The sequence below is a fragment of the Acinonyx jubatus genome, chromosome A2, assembly GCF_027475565.1.
Source record: "Acinonyx jubatus isolate Ajub_Pintada_27869175 chromosome A2, VMU_Ajub_asm_v1.0, whole genome shotgun sequence".
NCBI classification, from domain to species: domain Eukaryota; kingdom Metazoa; phylum Chordata; class Mammalia; order Carnivora; family Felidae; genus Acinonyx; species Acinonyx jubatus.
Window position 1 is genome coordinate 93,790,405 of NC_069383.1, and position 22,482 is coordinate 93,812,886.

The following is a 22,482-nucleotide window of genomic DNA, read 5'->3' on the forward strand; positions in this document are numbered from 1 at the left end:
CATATGTTTTCACTCTTATCCTGAGAAACTTAATAGAAGACCAGGGAGGAGGGGCAGGGGGAAAAAAAAAGTTACAGAGAGAGAAGGAGGCAAACCATAATAGACTCTTAAATACTGAGAACAAACTGAGGGTTGATGGGCAGTGAGGGAGAGGGAAAAGTGGGTAATGGGCATTGAGGAGGGCACCTATTGGGATGAGCACTGGGTGTTGTATGGAAACCAATCTGACAAGAAATTATATATACAATAAAATAAAAACCTACAACCTAAAAAAAAAAAAAGAAATTACTGTAGTTATGGGAGTTCTTAATACTTTTGTCTTTTAACTTTTATATTACAGTTATATAAGTGACTTACCCACCACCATTACAACATTAGAGTTTTCTGAATTTAGCTATATATTTACCAAAGTGTCATACTTTGATAAATTTAATGTAACCAGTTAGCACTCTTTTGTTTTCATACCTTGCAAGGCTGGTCTAGTGGGGATAAATTCCTCCAGCTTTTGTTCATCTGGGAAATTCTTTATTACTCCTTCAATTCTGAAAGGCAGCTTTATTGAATAGAGTGTCCTTGGCTGGCAATTTTTTTATTTCAGCACTTTGAATATCTCATTTTACTCCCTTCTGGCCTGCATAGTTTTTGTAAAATCTACTGTTAGTCTTATGACAGTTCTCTTATCTGCAACAAGTTGCTTTTCTCTTGATGGTTTTAAGGTTCTCCCTTTGGCAGTAAGTTTTGACAATTTAATTATAATGTGTCTGGGTGTGAGTCTCTTTAGATTCATCTTTTTTGGTATTTTTGGGCTACCTGGATCTGGATATCATGTTTTTTCTTTCAGATAAGGGAAGTTTTTGGGCACTATATCTTTAAGTAAACTTTTGCCTCTTCCTCTGCCTCTCTTCTTCTTCTGGGACCTCTATAATATGTATATTGGTCTTTTTGATGATGTCCCATAAGCCCATAAGCTATTTTCACTCATTTTCCTTTTTGTTCCTCTGATTGGATGTATTCCACTGCCTGTCTTCTAATTCTCTGATCTTTTCTTCCAGCTGATCTAGTCTGTGGTTGAATGCGTCTACCAAATTTTTCACTTTAGTTATTGTGTTCTTCAGCTCTATGATTTCTGTGGTACTTTTAAATGTTTTCTCTCTCTTTGTCCAAATTTTCACTTTGGTCATGCATTACTTTCCTGTGAAGTTCTCACTTTGACCATGCATTGCTCTTCTGATCTTGCCTTTATGATTGTTATTTCAAACTCTCTGTCAGAAAAGTAATTTCCATTTCCTTCAGGTCAGTTTGTGGGGATTTACCGTGTTCTTTTGTTTGGAACATATTCCTGTTTCTTCGTTTTCCTCGATTCTCTGTGTTGGTTTCTATATATTAGCTAAAACAGCCACCTCTCTCAGTCTTGAGACCAGTTTTGTATAGGAGACAAACCTCATTAATCACCCTGGCCTGAGCTCCAAGTTTCCTCTCAAATCTTTATGATTGCCCAAGCCATTGTGTTTGTTCTTCATGTCTTTTGCTGGTTGAGTGTGTGCCAAGATCCATCAGTGTCCCCAAAGGGAAGATAGCAGTTAACACGTACATGTAGGTTTATTAGAAGCTGGTCCTCAGACAACACCTGAGAAAGTATGCATTCAAACTCCTTCTGTGGAGAAACTGGGAGATAGGTGTTTTTGTGCTCTCTTTCTGTGCTGAGCCTGATGTATAGCCATGGAGTTTGCCTGTTTATTTATTTATTTATTTATTTATTAAAAAAAATTTTTTTTTAACGTTTATTAATTTTTGAGACAGAGACAGAGCATGAACGGGGGAGGGGCAGAGAGAGAGGGAGACACAGAATCGGAAGCAGGCTCCAGGCTCTGAGCCATCAGCCCAGAGCCCGACGCGGGGCTCGAACTCACGGACCGTGAGATCGTGACCTGAGCTGAAGTCAGATGCGCAACTGACTGAGCCACCCAGGCGCCCCAAAGTTTGCCTGTTTAAAAACTGCTTCTTTATAGCAGGTATAGCACTGTGGGACTTGTGAATGTAAACCCACATTGGCTGTCAGAGTCAGGTGATCTGGGGGCCCATCCCTTGGGCAATAGTTACAAAAGCCTGGGTGCCAGACATGTGTAGAAGCTCTTTCCAGAGAGATGCTGGTGACCTGGTGTTATTATTGGAGTATGAACCACTAGCTCTTTTGAATTCCAGGTAGAATTGCAGTCAGCACCTAGATATATGTTGATTACAGTCCAAATCCTCAGGTGGTAGCTTATAAATTATGCAGTGAGACCATTTGTAGGGAAAAGCTGGGAGATGGACGTTTTTGCCTGCTCCCTCTGTGCTGATCCCTGGGAAGATAGCTTGTGGTTAGTGTTTATGCACCTGTCATTGACTCGGTTTTGTTTGCTTTAGTTCTGCTTTAGTCCTGCTGGATCTCAGAGCGAGGTGCTTTGGGGGCCTTTCCCTCAGGTGGGAGCCTTAAAAGTTGGGACACCTGATATGTGGCCCAAACCTTTTACTCCTGAAGGAGAAGTTGGAGCTGGGAGTTTCCTCTTGATTGGATGGTGCTGTGCCAGGAGTGGAGTTTATGGCAGGAGTGTGACTCAGCCTTTCCTGCCCATTCAGATGTGGGTATTTTCTCCATTACACCATGTAGGAGTCAAACAACTAATTCTGGATTTCTCTCAGAGGGAATTAGTCCACGTGGAGCTGTGCATTTGGTGTGTCTGTGGGAGGAGGAAAATTCAGGCACCTCCTAGATTGCAATTTTGGTAAAAAACAAAACAAAACAAAAAGTTCTTTGGTTTCTTTATTAATTTAGTTGCTATAGATTATTTCTTTTAATGTATTTTATGTAACAAGTATTCACTTATTCAATAAATGTTATTGAATACTATTCTGGATGCTGTGAACCCAGCAGTGAATCAGATGGAAAAAAATTCTGGAGCACACATTTTGGTAGGGAGGAGACAGACTAAATCAGTAAACATATAGCTATGTTATATATCTTGGGATGAGTGCTATGAAGACAAATATAGTCAGATAAGGCGGATTAAGAGTGAGAAGGGAGAGTGCTCTTTCATAAACGTTCTTTGGGGAAGGTCTCTCTGGTAAGGAGACATTTGAGTGCAGATTTGGAGGATGTGAGGGAGTGATGTATATGGATATATGGAATGAAATGGAGGGAGAATGTCCCAGGTAACTGGAGAGGCAAGCAAAGGCCCTGAGGCACCCCTTTCTGGGTTTCTAAAGTAAGGTATATAGGAAATTTCAGCTAATAGCTTATGGATCTGGAAGGCTTTTCATGTGTTCACTCTTTGGTTGATAACATGGTATTTGGAGACAGATTCATGTAGCACCTGAAATACTCTTTATTATTCAACAATAACTGCCAGGACTTAGGAACCTAGGAGAGCAGGAGAAACTATTTCTTGTGTTCTCTTGATTTTTGCTGGAGGAAAAAAAAATAATACCTTCACCTTCTGTTTGTAATCTTAGAACACACTGTTAGGTCATGCAATCATATTATTTATGTTCAAAGTTTTTAATCATCATTTGTGTATATATTTTTGCATACCTGAGAAAATATGTAAACAGATTCCAGAGGGACATTGGTTTATTGTTTTATTTTACTTTGTATTATTGGCTTGTACAGAACAAGAATAACATATATGATTGGAGTCTGGGAGTGAATTAGGCTTAGGCATAAAGGAGTAAGACTGGTGGAGGAAAGGCAAATTGGAGAATTTTATTTCCCTCTGTAAAGGGAAGAGCTGTTACTTACTCTAATTGATTGTTGCATGGACCTAGTTTTGAACTTATTTTCTGATTTTTCAAGAAAAGCCAGAGATTTGCATTTTATGTGTTATCTCCTGCTTTTTAAACAGCTGGAAACTCAGTAAAAACATTCCAGGACACTCTTCAGGCCAGACAGAACATTCATGCAGGTGGGATTCAGACCTCGAGTTTCCAGTTTGCACCCTTTTGGGGTATAAGATCATAAATAATTTTTGTTGCTTCCTTTCAAGGGATACTATTATATGCCTTGTAATAGTAATAAATTGCTGCAAGATTTCTGGATACAAAGAGTTTTTAACACATTATTGTACCATTGCTCCCCCGGCTTGTTACTGACTATGTCTATTCTTGTCTTAGGGTACGGTCAGACAGGTCCACTGTCTCAGCGAGCTGGTTATGATGCTGTTGCCTCTGCTGTTTCTGGTCTGATGCACATCACAGGGCCTGAGGTAGGTATCATTCTTTAGCTTTAGAATATTCATAAATTTACTCCCTGTTTCTTCCAAAGGGATTTTCCTCTTCATTAACCTATAAGCCTAAATTTGAGTTAATTTTATAACAATCTTTTTAAAAAGCAAGAAGCAACAGATCAAGCGATGAACACATTTTCTGCATGTATTATATTGTTCAAGCTTGGTATAGGCACCCGGATGTAACTTAGGAATAGTCCTTCTGTCAAGTAGAATGGCTGACTAGACTGTACCTTCATTTGGCATATGTACAGAGCGGAAGGTCTCTTTTTCCTTCTGGAGTATTAATAAGTGGTTATGTATTTAAAAATTTGTTGCTTAAAGCGTCAGGTGGAGTTGTGTCTGATTTGTTATATACATTAGGTTCTGACAGTGGGAGAATTATTTGATTTTATAACAAACCCTCTTTATTAATAATAGGTTGGGAATTTCCTAAAAAATGTAGAGATGACTAAAATGTGTTTGGTTGACTTGAAGGCTCTTAGAAAATGGACTCTGTGAGAAAACGGTAAGAATGGCGTGGAAGTTAAAAAAAAGTGTGAAAGTCTAATAAATAAAAATAATTAAAGACATCCATTTCCAAAACAGATTGGATTGGTAGGTCTAAAACCTTTTCCCAGTTAGGTGTTCCTTCCCTGAATCACTTTAGTCAGTGAATTCTTTAGGAAATATTCCTGCAGTTTTGGGTTAAATGGAAGCAGAGTGACCTTGAGTCTTTTCTTTTGCTGCCTTTCCTTCTTTTTATTAATTTTAAAGCAGCTGTTGGGATTTCAGTGTCTTGAGATACAAGTATTTGTTGCTTTTATTGCCTGTTTCATTTTCACAAGTCTAAGAAAAATGTGTATAGCCTTTTCTTAAAATATTTAAGGGCACCAGTTTTCTTTCTATCCGCCAGGAGAATGGAGGATGGATATATCTCTTTGCTCTATCCCATAGAAGTGCTTATGTGTACAAGACTTTATTATCGTGGGTGGTTTTGTTTTAAGAGTAGTGAACTCAACAATGAATATGTGAAAAGATCTTGGACTTTCTTTTTTTTTTTTTTAATGTTTATGTATTTATTTTGAGAGAGAGAGAGACAGACAGAGAGTGGGGGCAGGGCAGAGAGAGAGAGAGAGAGAGAGGGAGGGAGAGAATCCCAAACAAGGTCCATGCTCAGCGCAGCCCAACACAGGGCCTGATTCTATGAACTTTGAGATTGTGACCTGAGCTGAAACCAAGAGTCAGACGCTTAACTGACTGAGTCATCTAGGCGCCCTGGATCTTGGACTTTTAAATTTGTATATTCACATGTTAAAATGAAATAACTTAAAAACAGTTGTTGTGAAGCATTACTCTGGTTCCTTTAGTGCACTGTGATATATACTCTGACAGGGGTAACCACCCAGCATGTGCTCCACCTTAGTATTTGTCAGTCACTAACAGCTGTTCTGTCTTCTGTTATCCTACTTGGGAGATTTTTGTTCTAGCTAAGCAGATAAAGACAACATTCATTGAGTGCTTACTAAGTGCCCAGCATTACTTTATGTACTTTACATGTATTAGGTAAACTTAACTTCCATATACTGTATTTCTTTCTTTCACACGGACACATCTTTATATCTTAATTAATCGATCCAGTGAATGGTTATTGCACATGTTCCCTCTCTATGCTGGGAACTGGCAGGCACTGGTGATAAAGCAAGCAACGGCGGGGGGCGGGGGGGGCACAGTCCTTAAGTGGAGACAACAAACATTAGCAGAAAGTAAACATTAAATACAAATAAAAAGAACTCTGAAAAAGGGCTCTATATATTATTAACATATACAACAGTGTGCCTCAGCCCATTATAATAGTGTACTTCCAAAGTTCTCTGCAAAATGTGTTTTGACAGCAAAGAATAAAAGCAGAAGTGGAGAGAATTAGGCCACATTGGGAGTTCCCTTTAATAGTACTCCCTGTTGTCAGCAATATTTTATACCCTTGGCAGAGGAAGGAACACTTCCAAAAGCTCTGGCTGATATCTTCAACTAGCCAATGCAGATGCATTATTGCCAGTTATATCATATTGCTCGTGAACTTTTATCTACCTTGTCAGATGACTGAATGGAACCCAGGCTTCTCTATCATGTATCATTGTCCTGAGGCTTCACCACATCACCCTACACTGTGCAGCCTAACACTGTCGGGATGGTTGGTCAGGGAAGGCTTCTCTGAGGACCAGATGTATAAGGTGCGACCCAGTTAGGCATCAGCCTGGTGACCAATGCTGGTGTCTAAATGCTGGAGAGTCTGGTACGTTTGAGGAGCCAAAAGAATGCCAGTGTCATTGGATTGTTGTGAGCTGACAAAGATGGGGGAAAATTAGGTTGGAGAGGTAGGACATGGTAGCTGAACTTAGTCTTTAGGGTCTTATTATATTACTTAACAGTTTGATAAAAAGAGAAGATACATTATTATATATACACACTTTTTAAGTGATGATCTGATATAATTCTTCCTAGAAAATGAAGTGATGTTCCTAATATATAGACTAGCATCATGATAATAAAACCTCAAAATGCATGTTTTTCTTTTTTAAATGTTTAATTATTTTTGAGAGAGAGAGAGAGAGAGACAGAGTGTCAACTGGGAAAGGGGCAGAGATAGGGAGATACAGAATCTGAAGCAGGCTCCAGGCTCTGGGCTGTCAGCCCAGAGCCCGATGCAGGGCTCAAACTCACAAGCCTGAGATCATGACCTGAGCCAAAGTTGGACACTCAACTGACTGAGCCACCCAGGCGCCCTGCATGTTTTTTTTAAATAACAGGATAATATTGCGCTTTTTATCCCAACGGGGTATCACCTAAGTATAGAATGTAGGATAAAATTTGTGAAAGCAGTCTCTATGATGAAATTTAAGCAAACCAGTTACAGTTGACTTCCATTAGATCTCAAATCTGGCCTTTTAGGTTAGGCATGCTGTGGTGTTGTCAGATAAGATTCATATTTGATTGTGGAGGAAAAGCTAACCAATGCCTGCACTTTCCTGGACCCATGCTTGATGCTTTACATACGCTGTTACAGGTTTTGATCCTCACATCAATCCTTCTAGGTAGGCATTGATAAATTCTGTAACAAAAGCTTAAATGGTTAGATAACTTGTCCAGAGTGCTGTCATGGTATATGAAGTGCAAAAGCCAGACTTTTAACCCAGATTTCCTTTACTCCTTACACCCTGACACTATATCCACTCTCCATACTGCCTGAAGAATGAATTTTGATTTTTATTGTATTTGCATTTTGCCTACACAGGCTACATGATATGATATGTTACAGTTAGTGAATCAATCATGCGTTGTAGGGAGAAAGCATTTGATTAAGAGTCTGGAGGCCTGACTGTATCTAATTTCTCTTGTGTAATGTTTACTGGCTGCCTAAAATGTGCCCAAGAGAATAATAAGCCTCATAAGACCATGGTCTTTGCTTGGTCACTGCTGTATCTCTGCCTAGAACAGTCTGGCACTTGGTAAGCACTTAATGAATACATGTCGAATGAATGAATAAATGAATATCTGGCACTGTGCTGTGTGACCTTGAACATATCACCTAGCTTCTCTGTGTTTCAGTGAAGTGCATGTCGAAGTGATACTCACATATTTTATCTTCAAGATATTAGATTAAGCAAATAAAATATCTCTTATAAAACATAAAAGCACAAAATTGTGTGTAATGTGAGATAGTATAAAAAATAGTCAGCAAGTGCTTGGTATATCTGTAGTTTTCTCATCTCCACTCTTAGAGATACTGATTTGTGGGCTTATCATTAATGCATATTTAATGATGACCCCAAATATTTCTGATGGAGATGGTTTGAGAAACACTTGGAAACATTATATGAGGTATTATTATTAAAAACCCCTTTGCACTGAAAGTAGGCAGCAGATATTCTTTGATAGCCTCTGACAGAAGCCAATGACTTACTAAGGTCTATATATTATGATTAAATTATAATCTTGTACTTCAAACAAAATCATATTATCTTTTTCATGTTCATGGCTGTATGCTAACTAGTCATTACTCAAAACAGGTATCTATCTATCCGTCTATCTTTTTTTTTTTTTCATGCATAGGGAATATGGAGAAGGGTTGGGAACAAAACCAATAAGTATGAGATTTTGAAAAGTAGATGACTGATAAATATGTAACATGTATTCTGAGTAATAATTCACCTGTAATTTATAGTACACGTAAACATCAAGATGGATTATTTTAATCGGTCAATGAACAATGATGTATTTACCATATGTGTATAGTATTGTATTAGATATCATAAGTTTAGTATCTTACTCTATAAGTAACAATTTGATTGACTAGATTCAACATATACTTATAGAAAAATTAGAAAAGAATAGAAAATGCATAGAATTAAGTGGAATGCTCTGTAGCAGACAATATAGAGAGCTGTAAGATAGAGGATCTCTAACTTTTTCTTCCGGAGAAGCAACTTTTGAAAGCCTTTGAGTTTTATGATCCTAGAGGCCTGGGTTGGGAAATGTGTATGTGTGTGGGTGTGTGTGTCTGTATGTGGGATGTTGATCGTGCATTAAGTGCTTTGCAAGCAGCTGAGAATGGCAGATATGTGAGGACCAGTTGGTATGGGAGCAGTTGTCAGCTGTTTCTGAGAGATCTTCCAGGGTGGGGACAGCCTCTTATTCAACCTGATGTCTTAGTGCCCAGAACAATAGGTACTCTAAAAATGTTTTCTTTTTTTAAATGTAACTAATAAATTCTTCAAAAGCCAATTTATGGCTCACTTGGAATCTGTTGTAGAGAATTTACTCTAACTTGAAGTAAAATATAAGTGTGGCTCAGAGCAGGACTTGAAGAAAGTGGCAAGATTTGAGTTGAAGGCCACCTGGGAAAGTGGATAGCATTCAGATGGATGGAGACGTTCGTAGTGGAGATCAGAGTGGATAAAGACAGAGAAGCAGGATGGAATCAGGCTTATGTAGGGCAAATATATGGGCTAGGTATGGAAGAGCTGAGTTAAGGTTTCAGAAGAGTGGGAGAAAAGTGGTGAAGGTGCTACTTTGCAAAGTCTAAGTTCAAGTGAAGAAGTTGGGATGTTGTTTGCTCATAGTGGAGTTATGGAGGTTTTTGAAGGGGTATGATGTGATGAAAGCTGTACTTCAGATTAGTTTGTCTCAAGTGTGCAGGATTGATAAAATGAGGTTCACAAGCAATGCTTCTTAGATATTTATCTTTCCTTTTAAAACCAAAGGAAGCACTTGGGGCACCTGGGTGGCTCAGTCGGTCTAGCGGCCAACTTTGGCTCAGGTCATGATCTCATGGTTCGTGGGTTCAAGCCCTGCATCAGGCTCTGTGCTGACAGCTCGGAGCCTGGATCCTGCTTCAGATTCTGTGTCTCCCTCTTTCTCTGCCCTTCCCCTGCTCATGTTCTGTCTCTGTCTCAAAAGTAAACATTAAAAAAAAATTAAGTGAAAGCCAAGGAAGCACAAATAATGGCATAAAGAGAAAATGCTCTTACGGTGCTGTCCAAAGGCACTGTATTACATTCAGTTTGTATTTTATTTTGAAGATGTAATACATTCATATACTAAATCTACAAGACATGTGAATATGTTGACCATATAATTTAACTATAACCAGGACTCTTTTAAGAGTGGAAGAGGGTTTTTACATAATAACATTGGGGTGTAAACCAGGCTTGTCTTTGCCACCCTAAATTTAAGAGTCTACAGTGTAAATCTCCTTTCCTCAATGTAAATCCGACTGTCTTGTCCTCCTCAGAAACAATCAGTGCTACCACTTTTCCTTGCATCCTTTCAGAGAAACTCTGTTCAAAGATAAGTAAAATAGGGGCACCTGGGTGCTTCAGTCAGTTGAACATCTGACTTCGGCTCACATCTCCCAGTTCGTGGGTTTGAGCCCCGCATTGGGCTCTGTGCTGACAGCTCAGAGCCTGCAGCCTGCTTCAGATTCTGTGTCTCCATCTCTCTCTGCCCCTTCCCTGCTCATGCTATCTCTCTCTCTCAAAAATAAATAAACATTAATAAATTTTAATAAAAAAATAAGCAAAATAGTCTTCCCTTAGCTTTGAAGAAACACAGTTGGTACTATACTTTCTCGATGTTTTAAAATCCCATAAAAGCTGGGGTATAATATATACTAGTGAAAAATCTTAAGGGTATGGTTTATTTTTTTAATGTTTATTTTTGAGAGAGAGAGAGAGAGAGAGAGAGAGAGCCAGCAGGGGAGGGGCAGAGAGTAAGGGGGACAGAAGATCCAAAGCAGACTCCATGCTGACAGCAGAGAGCCTGATGTGGAACTCCAACTCACGAACTGTGAGATCATGACCTGAGCCAAAGTCGCATGCTTAACCGAGTGAGCCACCCAGGCACCCCTTGAGGGTATGGCTTAATGATTTACAAATTTATTGTAATGTTACAATAATACAATATTGTAATACCACCTTCTCCTAACCACTGTTTTCACTTCTATGGACTATTTTATTTCTTAAACATCTATCAATAGAATCATATTGTAAAGGAGTACCTTAATGTCTGGCTTCTTTTGCTCAACATAATGTTTTGAGGTTCATTCAATTGTGTGCATTACTGATATGTTTTTACTGCTATATAGTATTTCACTGGTTGAATATATCACAATTTATCTACTGTTTTATTAATGAACATCTGAGCTGTTTCCAGGTTTTGCCTGTTATGAATAAAACTCCCATGAACATTCTTTTGAATGTCTTTTTTTGGACATTCACACTCCTTTGTCTTGGATATATACCTAGGAGTGGGACTGATGGATCATAGGTTAGAGATACATTTAGCTTTAGTAGACTACCAGTTTTCCAGAATGGTACCAGTTTATACTCTGCCAGCAATGAGTGGAAGTTTTAATTATCTTCACCAACTCTTGCCATTGCTAGTCTCTTTAGCTATAGTCATGTTGGTGGGTATGCTGTAGTACCTCATTGTGGTGTGAGTTTGCATTTCCCTGATGAGTAATGATATACAATTTTTTCATATTGCTAGTGGTCATTTGGATATCTTTTGAACTATGTGTTAGAATCTTTTCTGTTTTTTTGTTTGTTTTTTTTTGGAGCGTTACTTTTTTTTTTTCTCATTGATTCATAGGATTTCTTTTTGTATTCTGGGTACAAGTGTCTGTCAGATAAACGTATTGCTGATATTTTCTCCCTGTCTATGGGCTTGCCTTTTTAGTATCATAATGATGTTTTTTGATGAGAAGTTTTTAATTTTAAATCAAATTAATGTTTTCCATTTATTTGTTACTGTCCTTTATGTCCTGTTTAAGAAATCTTTACTTGCCCTTAAGTCAGGAAGATTTTCTTCTATGTTTTTTTTCTAGAAGCTTTAGAATTTAAATTTTCACAATTTGGGTTACACAAACTAAATGTATTGTATTGTATTTTATTTCACTTTATATATTTTGGAGCTTATTCTGTATCAGTACACTTCCTTTTATTGTGTCCACATCTACGGATATGCCATAATTTATTTAAGCAGCCTCTTCTTGATGGGCATTTCATTCCTTTTGATTATTTTGCTATTTCTGTAAGACTGCAGGGAATATTCTTTTTTTAAAAAATGTTTATTTATTTATTTTGGGAGACAGTGTGCTCTAGCAGAGGAGGGACAGAGAGAGAGAGAGGGTGAGAGAGAATCCCAAGTAGGCTCTGCACTGACAGATGTGAGTCTTAATCTATGAACCATAAAATCGTGACCCAAGCCAAATTGAGTTGGACGCTTAACTGACTGAGCCACTCAGGTGCCCCTACAGGGAATATTCTTGCATCTGTTATTTTTCACATGTGTAATAATATATATATTAAAAAGTCCCTAGAAGAAAAATGCTGTGTCAAAAGATTTTTTCATTTGTACTTTTGATAGCTATTGATATTCCATGAGATTCAACCAATTGATACTCCTGTCAGTAATGTCTGAGAATAAGGACCTAATTGAAATTTGAAATATTTATGTACAGGCATACCTCAGAGATACTGTGAGTTTGGTTCCAGAGTACCACAATAAGGCCAATATTGCAATAAAGCAAGTCAAATGAACTTTTTGGCTTCCCAGTGAATATAAAATTTATGTTTACACTGTAGTCTATTAAGTGTGCGATAGCATTATATCTTAAAAAATGCACTTCCTTAACTTAAAAACCCTTTATTGCCAAAAATTGCTAACGATCAGTTGAACTTTCAGTGAGTTATAATCTATGGCAGGTGGAGGGTTTTGCCTTGATGTTGGTAGCTGCTGACCAATTAGGGTGGTGGTTGGGGAAGGTTGGGATAGATGTGATAATTTTTTTTCTTTAAGTTTTTATTTAAATTCCAATTAGCTAACATACAGTGTAATATCAGTTTCAGGTATACAGGCTCGTGATTCAACACTTCCATATAGCACCTGCTGCTCATCACAAGCACCATCCTTAATCCGTGTCACCTATTTAATCTGTCTCCCACCCACGTCTCTTCTGGTAACCATCAGTTTGTTCTCTATACTTAAGAGTCTGTTTCTTGGATTGCCTCTCTCTCTTTTATTGTTTCCCTTTGCTCATTTGTTTTGTTTCTTAAATTCCACATATGAGTGAAATCATATGGTATTTGTCTTTCTCTGACTGCCTTCTTTCAACTTAGCATAATACTTTCTAGCTTCATCCATGCCAATGCAAATGGCAAGATTTCATTCCCTTTTATGGCTGAGTAATATTCTGTTGTATATATACACCACATCTTTACTCATCTATCTGTCGATGGGCACTTGGGCTGTTACCATGGTTTGGCTACTGTAGATAATGCTGCTATAAACATTGGAGTGCATGTATCCTTTTGAATTAGTAATTTTGTATTCTTTGGGTAAATACCTAGTAGTGCAATTCCTGGATCATAGGGTGGTTCTATTTTTAAATTCTTGAGGAACCTCCATACTGTTTTCCAGAGTGGTTGCCTCTGTTTGCAGCCCCACCAATGATGCAAGAGAATTCCTTTTCCTCCACATCCTCGACAACACTTGTTGTTTCTTACATTTTTTATTTTAACCATTCTGAGAGGTATGAGGTAATGTCTCATAGTAGTTTTGATTTGCCTTTCCCTGATGAGCAGTGATGTTGAGCATTTTTTTTTTGTATGTCTGTTGCCATCTGGATGTCTTCTTTGGAAATTGTCCATTTCTTTTTTTCTTTAATGTTTGTTTATTTTTGATAGAGAGAGAGTGTGTGTGTGTGTGTGTGTGTGTGTGTGTGTGTGTGAATCAGGGGAAGGGACAGAGAGAGAGGGAGACACAGAATCCAAAGCAGGCTTTAGGCTCTGAGCTGTCAGCACAGAACCCGACACAGGGCTCAAACCCACAAACTGTGAGATCATGACCTGAGCTGAAGTAGGACACCCAACTGACTGAGCCACCCAGGCGCCCCTGAAAAATGTCCATTTCTTAACTGGGTTATTTGTTTTTTGGGTGTTGGGTTTGCTGAAGTTGCTACAGGCCATGTCAATGGAGGTTACTGTAGCCAGTGCTCTCTTCCACGATTTTTATGATTTCAGGCCTCACATTTAGGGCTTTAATACATTTTGAGTTTTTCTGTGTGTGTGTGTGTGTGTGTGTGTGTGTGTGTGTGTGTATGGTATAAAAAGTGGTCCAGTTTCATTCTTTTGCATGTTGCTGTCCAGTTTTCCCATCACCATTTTTTGAAGAGACTGTCTTTTTTCCATTAGATTTTCTTTCCTGCTTTGTCGAAGATTAATTGACCATATAATTGTGGTGGGTTCATCTCTGGGTTTTCTGTTCTGTTACATTGATCTATGTGTCTGTTTTGTGCAGTACCATACTGTTTTGATCACTACAGCTTTGTAATATAACTTGAAGTCTGCAATTGTGATGCTTCCAGCTTTGTTTTTCTTTTTCAAGGTTGCTTTGCCTATGTGGGGACTTGTGTGGTTCCATTCAGATTTTAGGATTGTTTGTTCTAGTTCTGTGAAAAATGCTGTTGGTATTTTGATAGGGGTTGAATTAAATGTGTATATTGCTTTGGGTAAGTATAGACATTTTGACAATGTTTGTTATTCTGATCCACGAGCATGGAATGTTTTTCCATTTTTTTGTGTTGTCTTCAATTTTTTTTATCAGTGTTTTATAGATTTCAGAGTACAGGTCTTTCACCTCTTTGGTTTGGTTTATTCATAGGTATTTTATTGTTTTTTGTGCAGTTGTAAATGGGATTGATTCCTTAATTTCCCTTTGTGCCACTTCATTATTGGTGCATAGAAATGCAACAGGTATCTGTACATTGATTTTGTATGCTGCAACTTTACTGAATTCATTTATCAGTTACAGCAGTTTTGCTGGTGGAGTCTTTTGGGTTTTCTATGTATAGTATCGTGTCATCCTGCAAATAGTGGAAGTTGTAGTTTGTCCTTGCTGATCTGGATGCCTTTTATTTCTTTGTGTTGTCCAGTTGTTGTGGCTAGGACTTCCAGTACTATATTGAATAACAGGCAGTAACCTCTGTTGACATCGTCTGTAGCGTCTTCATTCTAGATATGTCTCATGAGACAAGGGAAGCAAAATAAAAAATAAACTATTGGAACTAAATAAAAAAAAAAACTTCTGCACAGTGAGGGAAATAATCAACAAAACTAAAAGGCAAACTAGGGAATGAGAGAAGATTTTTGTAAATGATGTATCTGATGAAGGGTTAGCATCTCAAATCTACAAAGAACTTATTAAACTGAATCACCAAAAAAACAAATAACCCAATTGAGAAAGGGGCAGAAAACATGAATAAACATTTTTCCGAAGAAGACATCCAGATGGCCAACAGACATACAAAAGAATGCTCAACATCACTGCTCATCAGGGAAAGGCAAATCAAAACTACTATGGGACATTACCTCATACCTCTCAGAATGGTTAAAATAAAAAATGTAAGAAACAAGTGTTGTCGAGGATGTGGAAGAAAAGGAATTCTCTTGCATCATTGGTGGGGTTGCAAAGAGGTGCAACCACTCTGGAAAACAGTATGGAGGTTCCTCAAGAATTTAAAAATAGAACCACCCTATGATCCAGGAATTGCACTACTAGGTATTTACCCAAAGAATACAAAATTACTAATTCAAAAGGATACATGCACTCCAATGTTTATAGCAGCATTATCTACCATAGCCAAACTATGGAAACAGCCCAAGTGTCCTTCGATGGATGAATGGGCAAAGAAGATGTGGTCTATATATACAGTGGAGTATTACCCATAAAAGGGAATGAAATCTTGCCATTTGCAACAACATGGATGAAGCTAGAGGGTATTATGCTAACTGAAAGAAGGCAGTCAGAGAAAGACAAATACCATATGATTTCACTCACATGTGATATTTAAGAAACAAAATGACTGAGAAAAGGGGAAAAGAAAAAGAGGGAAGGAGGCAATCCAAGAAACAGACTCTTAACTATAGAGAATAAACTGATGGTCACCAGAAAGGAGATGGGTAGGTGGGACGGATTAAATAGGTGATGGGGATCAAGGAGTGCCCTTGTTGTGATGAGCACTGGGTGTTGTATGGAAATGTTGAATCACTCTATTACACACCTGAAACTAATATAACACTGTATGTTAACTAACTAGAATTGAAAAGTTATAAAAGGAAGTTAAGCAATGCAGAAAACAATGGATTAGAAAACAAATTATCCTAGATTTCACCACTCAGAAGTTACTAGTAGTAATATTTGGTGAGCATCATTCCAGACATCTGTTTATGCTTTACAAGTGGACATATTCAGATGGCATGATAAATGGAAATAATTTCATAAGAACAAGATCATAATGTATCTTAATTATAATATTCTTGTTGATTTAAAGCCAATAAGTATTAAATTTAGTTGAATTTAACAAAGGAACAATAAATTAAGTGAAATAGAAGGCATTGCTTGAATTTAGCTAAATGTTCCTTCTTTACAAAAGTAATTGTTCATAACAGATCCTTTCAAGGTTGAGACAAGAGATTGTGAAAACCCATCAAGTAATGTTGGAGTCATTTCATGCTTCGTTAACTAACCTCATGTTCATTTTTAAACATTGTGTGTTGATTTCGTGCTGTGAGAAATTATTAGCATTCTTACATTTCTTCCCTCTATCTCCCTTTCATCACTTTCCAATTGTTGCTGATTAGTACTTTGACTTAGTCAAAGTTTAGTTAGTATTTATTCTTAAGTACTTTTTATTCACTTACTCTGTCTCTAATACCAGCTCTAGTCAAGTTCTATAGCACTGAAGTTCTGGACTGCAACAATCATTTCTCCAAGTTGGAGTTGCTTGAGGTATAGGAATAGGAGTGGGGTGAGGTAGAAGAGGTTGAGTGGGGGGTAGGAGTAGGAGGCCAAGCCTTGCAGGACTGAGTGTAGTCTTTACTGGAGCTTAGGGTTTCCCTCTTTCTAGACCCCAACAAGTGCCCTGTGCTACACCTGCTTCAGTCAGCCAATGGTGTGTGGAACTCCCAAGAATGGACAAGGCAAATCCTGGTGGCATTTCTTGCCTTGGTTCTGGGCCTTAGACTTTCTTCTTTAAGGGCATTTTTTCTTAATTTAGTTATTTATTTTGCGAGAGTAGGGGGAGCATGGGGGAGGGGCAGAGAGAGAGAGAGAGAGAGGGAAAGAGAGAATCCCAAGCAGGCCCTGCTCTGAAGCATGGAGCCAGACACGGGGCTTGATCTCAGGAACCATGAGATCATGACCTGAGCCAAAATCAAGAGTCAGATGCTTAACAGACTGAGCTATCCAGGCGCCCCTCCTTTAAGGGTACTTGTGTTAACTTTTCTGAGAGTTCTTTTTTTTTTTTTTTTTTTAATCCTTTCATTGTGCTTCTTTCCTATTAGAGAGTTTTGATCTGGATTCTCAGTATTTGGTTAACTAAACCTATCTTTCCTTAGTATTGTCTGGGCAAGGGAGGGGAAGTGAGGAGCTGTACCACATGGGTGCTCCTCAGTTTTTGGTTCTTTTCATGGTCTGTGCCTTTCAGAGTTATCATTCCATCGTTGCAGAGTTATACTTCTTTGGTTCATAATAGGACCAATTTGTATGATGTAGGAAAAACAAACAAAAACCTAAAATCCACACAAAGAAGATGATGGGGAAAGTATAAACAGGGTGGTAGAATTGTGCTTTAATGTGTCTGTTCACCAGCCGAAAACAGTAATTTTCCAATTGGACTTGTATTTTCCCAAATAAAACAATGTGTAATAACATTTTGATTTGGTTATTAAAGTTACAATTCTGTAGGTCACATAAGATTCCAAGATAAAAAAGTCCTAAGGATATACCATATGTTGGTAAATATGGTTTTATTATAATAAATATTTTGGGATAGTATCCAGATCATGGAAGATGTTTTGTGAGACACAGAAAATGTTGCTAAGAATTTCCAAATACAATTACTACAGACATTATAAATGATAATTCTGAAAGTACTGAATTTTTAGAGTTAATAACATATCATTCCTCTTATTTCCTGACACCTCTTGGAAATGTAGTGTATACGAAGGATTTGATTTATTAAACCTTTGTAAAGCTAATGAATATTATAGCTATGGTAAGGAATTGTAGTTTGGAAACAATGAGGCCATTTTGATCTTTATCAGAGCAGTTGTGTGATCTAGAAGAAAGAACATGGACTTTGGTGTTACATAGAGTTTGAATCTAGGCTCTGCTATTTATTATCTAAGTAACTTTACACAAGCTACTATGAATTTCCATTTCCTCATCTATAAAATGGCAGTCACATCCCTGTTTTTCATAATTGTTGTGCCTGAATAAGCACAACAGTAGTAGTTGTGCCTGAATAAGAGTATGTGCTGAATAAATGGAATACTTGAATTAGTGTCCTAGTAGTAGAGGTCAGTCCTGAAAGGGCAACATTACTTTTAGTTTGTCCACCCATCCCACATTATTTCCAGTCACTCCCCAATTCCTTACCCTCCTTATTTTTTCTTCATAGCACTTATCGTCGTGTGTGGAATTATATTTCGTTCTTTTTTTAAAAGCTTTTTAAATTTATTTTTAGAGACAGCATATGGGGTAGGGGCAGAGAGAGAGGGAGAGCAAGAATCCCAAGCAGGCATGGAGCCGGACGCAGGGCTGGAACCCACAAACTGTGAGATCATGACCTGAGCCTAAATCAAGAGTCAGATGCGTAACTGATTGAGTCAACCAGGTGCCCTTATTCTTACCCGTTTATTGTTTACTGTCCATTTTCACCTTTAAAATGTAAGCTCTGTGAGGTCACGAACTTGTTAACTGCCAGAATCTATGACAATGCCTGGAACATAACAGGCACTCAAACATTGGTTGACTGAATGCAGATGTACATTTACATGTGTTAAAACAACTAGATCGTAGGTCAGATCAGTGAAACTGCAAATAAATTTAGAGAAAAGAAATAATTATGTTTTTTTCCCCTTGTGTACAACCGATTTGTTGGTTGATTTATTGACTATTCAATTTAGTTTAGTTTGTATAGAATTGGATTTATGAACCTGATCCTACTGACTCACATTAACACTACTGATATTTCTTTTTGAAGCTTACTTGGTGTTTTAGCTGCTATTCCATAGAGTGTATATTACAGTGTAGTTTTGCTTTGTTTTCTTCATATTTGACCCCTAAATGGAAGTGAACACAAAGAAAGGGTCAGCTGTGAAATTAATGAAGGAATGCAAAAATCTTCAAATTCCTCTAAAACAGATCTCTAATAAGATATTTCACAGGGATCCTGGGTGGCTCAGTCGATTAAACATCAGACTCTTGGTTTCAGCTCAGGTCATGGTTTCATGAGTTTGAGCCCCTTGCTTGGGATTGTCTCGCTCTCTCCCTGTCTCTCAGCCCCTCTCCTGCTCATGCTGTCTCTGTTTCTCTCAAGTAAATAAAGTTTAAAAAAATATTAAAAAAAGATTTTATACACATGCATGCATACACAAACACACAATCCCAGTTTTTCAAGAAATGAACTATATTTCTTTGGGGAGAAAAGGCTTCCTTTATTTAAGTTTTTTCTTTTAGGGAAAGCATTCTATTTTTTTTTTAATGCCTGATTCTTTTTATTTGTTTACAAAATGTACAATGATCAGCTAGTTCTCTAGGTTCTGAGTCCTTTCAAGCTGCTCTGACAAAATATCACAGACTGGGGTGGAAAGCATTTCATTTTAGAAGGATTATGTCTTATTCTGAAATAGCCAATGCTTGCTAAAAATTTCTTTATACTATAAAAAGCCATACAATCTTCTATAGTTTAAGATGTCAAATTATTCTCGGTTACTGGTTGTTGTTTTTTTTCCCCTGTAACTTAAATACCCTTAAAAATGTACTGTTCTTTTTTTCTAGAAAATTCCTGGGGTGCCTGGGTTGCTCGGTCGGTTAAGTGTCCGACTTCCGACTCGGGCTCAGATCATGATCTCACAGTTTGTGAGTTCAAGCCCTGCATCGGGCTCTGTGCTGATAGCTTGGAGCCTGGAGCCTGCTTCGGATTCTGTTGTCTCCCTATCTCTCTGACCCTCCTGGGCTCATGCTCTGTCTCTCTGTCTCTCAAAAATAAATAAACATTGAAAAAAAAATAAAAAAAAAAAAGAAAATTCCTTTAAAAAATTTAACACATTTATATTTAATGATTCTTTACTTTTCATAGGATAAAAAGCAAATACTTGCTTTAAACTTTGAAAGAGAATAGTAATAGAGACTTCCTTCAGTTTGAACTCATCCATAAATTGGAATAGAAAAGAACAGTAGCAGGAGGCTTAAAGATGTGATTTTATTTTTTCTTCATTCTATGAAAGAATTAAAAAAAACAGGCTGAATTGTCTGCTTATAATCTGTAGGTTTGCATATTTTCTCTTATTTGCAATCTCGTTTTCCCCTGATGTTTTCTTTTGATCATCAGTCTGAGATTTTCTCATCTAAAAAATTATATGTTGGGATTACATAGACTGAGGAATGAGGATGCATGTGTATTACCCTTTTGGGGGTGAGGAAGTCTCAGCACCTAGTTTGTTTGGGAGTGAGGATTTTTTTTTTTTTAACATTTATTTTTGAGAGAGAGAGAGGGACAGAGTGTGAGTGGGGGAGGGGCAGAGAGAGAGAGGGAGACAGAATGTGAAGCAGGCTCCAGGCTCTGAGCATGGAGCCTGATGTGGGGCTCAGACCCACAAACTGCGAGACCATGACCTGAACCCAAGTCTGATGCTTAACCAACTGAGCCACCCAGGTGCCCAAGAGTGAGGATTCCTAATGGTCAGCAGTTCTTATTATAGAGGCTGGTCATTATTATCATGTTTCTAAACTGTCCAGTATATATAACCAGAATTTCAATAAGTTATTTTTATTTAGCATTTTCTTCAACCAAATTACTTGTTTATGTTGACCCCTTTGATATTGTCAATATCATTTTGAGCTGTATCCACTCTTGTTTCACATTGCAGAGGAAGAAGATTATTATAGTTTATCTATATATAGCACTGGTACTCCTGGAAATGTAATACTGAGTTGATTTGTAAACACCAAAAATGCCAGAGAAATGTCAACAAGTTGGAAACATCCCAAAGAAATGTTAAAAAAAAAAAAAATCCTTTTTTTAAGACCAGGAGGAAAGACTAAAGTAAATATAAACAGTTTATTTAAATGTTGTAGGACAAAAAGGACATTTACCAATATAGAAAGGGATTATACATTGGGGTGTTTTGTAATATTATTTGTATCATGTATGGGTTTTATTTACCTTTTTCAAATTCCTCTCAGTTGGAGGATGCTCATGCTTGGCTACTGCACCTTCTGCAAACTTCAGGCTAGGGATGGGGTCCTAGTCTTCTTGCTGTCCATCCCCACATCTAGTGTTTGGTTCCACAACTTAGGCCAACACTCACTCCACTTCTAAAATCTCTGCACAAACTCTCTCTTTCCCGTGCTTCTAGCTATAGTCATCCTGGTCTTGTCTCTCTTCTGCCATGTTATCCTGGAACTTTGACCCTCACACTTGTCTTGTCAAGTCCCCATGCCTGTCATTATCTTGAACTGTTTTAACACCTTCATTGAATGGTCCCAGGAATTAGGAATCTGGGTTTGAACGTTCATCCTGTCATTCAGTTTAACATAAGACAAGTCGTCTACATTAATTTTCTCCTTTATAAGACAGAGAAAACATCTTGTTAAAATGGTGGTTGTAAAGTGGTCAAGTGATGGTAGAAGCATCACATGAATTACATGGGAAACCATGCTCAGTGCCTGTTCTATAGTCATCTTTTAGGTAGTGACAGTTAATTTGGTTCATCAAACCAACTGATATGTCTGCATTTTATATTTTGTGTAACATAAAGATTCCATTTTGGTATGTATTCTCTGATTGCATCTTCCACACCACAAATTCCTTCACCTTATTGTCCCTCTTAATCTTTTAAACCCATCTTCCTATTCATTTAGTCATTCACCTTTCTTTTACTTCATTTCCCTTGCTACTGTCTGTAACTAAGAAGTAGGATGATGGGTCTCTGCACTTTGTCAGTTCTGAACTTGAGGTAGCCTATGCTCTAGAAATTGTTTTCATCTGGGTGATAGTCTCTATCCCTACTTTAGGGAGTTTTAAAATGACATGCGATTGTTATTGGCACTTAGTACTTAGGGTAGGGATGAGTAAACATCCTTAATCTATGGATGGGCTCATGAATCTAAAATTCTCCCTCCAAGGGTGCCTGGGTGGTCCAGTTGGGTAATTGTCCTACTGTTGATTTCAGCTCAGGTTATGATCTCACGGTTTGTGGGTTTGTGAGATTGAGCTCCGTGTCGGCTCTGTGCTGACAGTTCATAGCCTGCTTGGGATTCTCTCCCTCTCTCTCTGCCCTTTCCCCACTTGTGTACACACACACTCTCTCTCTCTCTCTCTCTCTCAAAATAAATAAATAAATGAATAAATAAATAAATAAATAAATACTAAAAATATCTTTAAAAAATACATAAAATTCTCCCTGTAAAATGCCAGTAGTGCCCCTATTGAAAGCACTAGTCTGTTTCCACGGCTTTTGTTCATCATTTATAACCTGGTTCCTTTCTTACTTTTTTAGGCTACATTTGCCACTTCTTTCTCTACGTACCTGTATAATTTTCATTATGCTGTTAACTGTATGTCTCTCTGTCTTTAGAATATAAGTGGCTTAATTCAGGGAGAGTGTCTTTG

At 37.8% G+C, this 22,482-nt stretch overlaps 1 protein-coding gene across 3 annotated transcripts in view; it reads left to right on the forward strand.

The window, feature by feature from the left end:
• SUGCT (succinyl-CoA:glutarate-CoA transferase) overlaps positions 1–22,482 on the forward strand; it is a 750,432-nt gene that overhangs the window by 97,686 nt on the left and 630,264 nt on the right. For all 3 annotated transcript variants that reach the window (XM_053218654.1, XM_027071610.2, XM_053218653.1), the window contains exon 7: positions 4,150–4,241. In XM_053218654.1, coding sequence (XP_053074629.1) covers positions 4,150–4,241 — 92 coding nt within the window. The remainder of the gene's footprint in view (positions 1–4,149; positions 4,242–22,482) is intronic.